Genomic DNA, 4,234 nt, shown 5'->3' on the forward strand with positions numbered 1-4,234 from the left:
TCTATGAATAAACGGGGCCTTAATCCACAAAAAAATTAATTTTTTAAACTAAAAAAGGAGGGAGTAATTTTTTTAGTGGGAACCAGTAATCCCATAGTGATGGTCCACTGGAAAGAGGATGCAACCTTTCACACGTAATCAGAAACGAAATTCCCTTTACCAGCCTGTCTGGACCAAGACACAGACCAAAATTATTTCACTCTCATTCATTTTTTTGTTATGTATAAATAGGAGGAGATATGGGAAGAAGTGATGATGAGTCATTACTTTTCTTGCATTTGCACGAAAGCAACTGCATCCACCTCCCATCATGCTTGTCTGACTGTAGATCCAGCTTTCAAATTCTTCCTTTTTTTTAATCTTCCACTTCAGCCAAACACTGTCTCTTCTTCTTTATAATACTCTGCTTAATCTAAGTAGTTAATGGAACAAGAGATGACAGAGCTACTTTCTTTAGATCAATCAACTAAAATGGAGGATTCAGAGAAGCAAACTTCTCCTCATTCTTCTTCAATTCCAATTAAAAGTAGAAAAAAGGGTGGCCTAATTACCATGCCTTTTATTATAGGTAAGTTGCTTCTTTCCTTTTTAGTTAATTGTCAAAAACACATCTGAACTTCATTTTTTCGCTGAGTTTTACACCCTAATTATCGGTTGTTCTTTTTCTTTCTTATCTGAACTATCACCGTCTATACATTAAAACACACCTCGAGTAGACGACCATAGTTTAGATAAAAAAAGAAACAAATATAGTTGGTGCATGTGTCTTTTGGGTGTGCAAGTAATTAAGTTTATTTTTGTTTGTGCTAATTGTTGCAGCAAATGAGGCACTGGAGAAAGTGGCGAGCTATGGGCTATTACCAAATATGACATTTTATCTAATGAGAGAATACAAGATGGAGATTACTAGTGCTCAAAATTTACTGTTTTTCTGGTCCGCAGCTACTAATTTCTTGCCTTTGGTTGGAGCTTTTGTTGCTGATTCATATCTAGGTCGATTCCTTGCCATTGGCGTTGGGTCCATCTTCAGTTTCCTGGTAATTAGCTTAATTTAAGTATCATCTGTTAATTACTTAGTTCCCGTTTGCCCATAGATTTTGATGCTGAAACTTAAAAATTTGAGTTTTTGAAGTTCTGATTTTTGGAACTTGAAGTTGAGTTTAGACATGCATTCTACTTGAAAAAAATTTAGTGAAATTTCTCCTAAAAATTGAGACTTGAAAATATTTTGAAGATAAACTTTCAAAATCTGATAAAATTCCATGGCCAAACGGATATTTGAAGATATATTTGATCCAAAATTTATGGCCTAACGCTAGCTTAATTAGTGATTTAGAGTTTCGGATTTCATCTTGTTCTTTTCGTTTGGGTCGGGGGAGAGCTTGATCTGATAGCGACCCACTCATTTTTTACTTAATTATTGGTGTTTAGTTTTATATTTGTGAACTTTTACGAGTGCATCTAAGTGTTATGTGAGCGATGTCAACTTTGGCAAGTGCTTTTTTAAAAAAATATTATAGCACCACCGTTTGTCTACTTTAATTAAAATAAAAATTTAGAAGATGTGTAACTTTTATCCGTTCCACTGACATTTTTTCGTTTTTTCTATTCGTGTCTTTTTCGCCTGTGAATGGAATTTATTATATTTCCGAAGATAGTGCTAAAACTTATTACTACTGCAGAACTTCTTAATCCTGACAACATATTATAATTTTCAGATTTAGTTGTTACAGTCGGAGGATCCAATGCAGTATAAACTTTTGAAAATTACCGTCCTTACTATTCTAATTTGCTGCTGCGAATATTCAATTTTTAGGTAACAACAACTAATTTACCCACCATTCTTTCTTTTAATTAGTAAAGGGGAGACTTGAGCAATGATAAGGTTGTCTGTGTGTGACTATAGATTACAACAACTAATTTACCTACTATTTTTTTAATTAGTAAAGGGGAGACTTGGAGAAATGGTATAGTTGTCTGTGCGTGACCTATAAGTCACGGGTTCGAGTCGTGGAATCAGCCAGTAGTGTAGGCTGCTTATATTACACCCCTTGGGGTGCGGCCCTTTTCCCACCCTGAGTAAATGCAGAATGCTTTGTGCAACAGAATGCCTTTTTAGTAAAATTCTATTGCTGTAAATGCCAATTTACTTACCGTATCTTAGGCTATACTCAGGGTGGGGAAAGGGAAAAGAGAAGTTTTTATTTATGCAGCATTGTAACTTCTTCTCTTTTTGTTACCTACCCTACTGTTAGCAAAATGAAAAGATGTGGCCACCCATATGTAGAGGCTGATCCCAAACCTTTTAAAACTTTATGTTCTCACCACTTAACTCAATGTACTTTTGCAATTGTGGGTTTAGATATTTAATGTCTGAAATTTTAGTGATTTTTCGCGAGGCGAACGTGAAATATGGGTTCGATTGAACCTGTTGATGATACATTATATTCGGCTATGCCCGTAAGACAAGATGATTGTAGTTAACTTGCCAACTTTTAATACTTAAATGTCCTCTTTGTCGCAGGGAAACACTGTGTTGTGGTTAACAGCAATGATTCCGAAAGCAAGGCCTCCACCTTGCAATCAATTAGGAGGACAGGTTTGTAGATCTGCAACGACATCACAATACGTGCTTTTGGTTTTCTCATTTCTGCTCATGTCAATCGGTGCTGGTGGTATAAGGCCGTGCTCTTTGGCCTTTGGTGCTAACCAGTTTGACAAGGGAGATAATCCCAACAAGCAAAGCGTGTTGGAGAGCTTCTTTGCCTGGTATTATACTTCATCCATAGTCTCTGTTCTGATTGCCCTGACGGGTATCGTTTACCTTCAAGACAGAATGGGCTGGAAAATAGGTTTTGGAGTTCCAGCAATCCTCATGTTCTTATCTGCGCTGTTTTTCTTCCTTGCTTCTCCGTTTTATATCAAGCAAAAGGTTCGCTCAAACTTGTTTGCCAGCTTTGTACAAGTAATTGTGGTTGCCTACAAGAATAGGAAACTCCCATACCCCAATCAGAACTCTGATTACCATCACAAGAATGGTTCAGGACCTCAAGTGCCAACAGATAAATTGAGATTCTTAAACAAAGCTTGCATCATTAAGAGCCCTGAAGATGTTAAGCCAAATGGAGTTGCAGTTAATGCATGGAACCTTTGCACGGTGGAGCAAGTTGAGGAGCTTAAAGCTCTCATTAGGGTCATACCGTTATGGTCGACGGGGATCATGTTATCGATAAACTTGAGCCAAAGTTCATTCCCTCTACTACAAGCTCAATCCATGGATAGGCATCTAACTAAAGGATTTCAAATTCCAGCTGGCTCATTCGGGATGTTTTTGATGATCGCGTTAACACTTTGGGTTTTTCTCTATGACCGCGTGATCCTTCCATTGGCATCAAAGATCAGAGGACGACCGGTTCGTGTAAAGCCTATAGTCAGAATGGGAATTGGGATATTCGTGTCTTGCATGTCCATGTTAGTCTCTGGTATTGTGGAACATGTTCGACGAAGAAGAGCAATCAATCAAGGGCTGTTGAACAACCCGCAGGGGGTGGTGGAGATGTCAGCAATGTGGCTCATACTACAAAACAGTTTAAACGGGATAGCAGAGGCATTCAGCGCGATTGGATCCACAGAGTTCTACTATTCCGAGCTCCCAAGGAGTATGTCAAGTCTTGCATCTGCTCTTTTTGGACTGGGAATGGCAGTGGCAAATCTTTTAGCAAGTGTGATTTTGAGTGCTGTGGATAAGTACACCAAAGGAGAAGGGAAAGAAAGTTGGGTTTCAAGCAGTATCAACAAGGGTCACTATGAGTATTACTACTGGCTTCTTGCTGTATTGACAGCTTTTAATCTGCTTTATTTTGTGGCTTGTTGCTGGCAATATGGACCCTCTGCTGATATTGACATAACTAAGAGAATGTTAGAGGTTAGTGATGATGATGATGATGTGTCACAGGAGAATGTATCTCGACGTGAATTGAATTCGCGCTAGGCTACTTGTTACTTTGTCTATACATAGTAGTATTTATACAGAATCATATATTTACCCAGCATCCATATTTATCTTTTTCCCTGTTTTTATTTTTTTGACTTTTTAAACTCAATTCTTTCATTTATCTGCTACATAAAAGGTAAACCGAACCATCATTATATGTACCGAACCGTCGCTACTGATTTACTTACAATAATCATGTCCCTCTATTGGAAAATCTAAACTCTCATTAATCCTGGCCGT

At 37.8% G+C, this 4,234-nt stretch overlaps 1 protein-coding gene across 1 annotated transcript; it reads left to right on the top strand.

Moving 5' to 3' along the window:
- Positions 1 to 217: 217 nt before the first annotated feature.
- On the top strand, positions 218 to 4,155 carry LOC132633379 (protein NRT1/ PTR FAMILY 1.1-like). Its single transcript, XM_060349762.1, has 3 exons — positions 218 to 568; positions 820 to 1,037; positions 2,525 to 4,155. Exons 1-3 carry the CDS (start codon positions 424 to 426, stop codon positions 3,989 to 3,991), a joined length of 1,830 nt encoding a protein of 609 aa, XP_060205745.1. The 5' UTR covers positions 218 to 423; the 3' UTR covers positions 3,992 to 4,155.
- Positions 4,156 to 4,234: the final 79 nt, after the last annotated feature.

The sequence above is a fragment of the Lycium barbarum genome, chromosome 3 (assembly GCF_019175385.1).
Source record: "Lycium barbarum isolate Lr01 chromosome 3, ASM1917538v2, whole genome shotgun sequence".
NCBI classification, from domain to species: Eukaryota; Viridiplantae; Streptophyta; class Magnoliopsida; order Solanales; family Solanaceae; genus Lycium; species Lycium barbarum.

Excerpts from the sequence above, each read along its gene's own strand:
- LOC132633379 (XM_060349762.1), top strand. The coding sequence starts at position 424 with ATGGAACAAGAGATGACAGAGCTACTTTCTTTAGATCAATCAACTAAA. Across the intron at positions 569-819 it reads TACCATGCCTTTTATTATAG|CAAATGAGGCACTGGAGAAA; the intron begins GTAAGTTGCTTC and ends TAATTGTTGCAG. Across the intron at positions 1,038-2,524 it reads GGTCCATCTTCAGTTTCCTG|GGAAACACTGTGTTGTGGTT; the intron begins GTAATTAGCTTA and ends TCTTTGTCGCAG.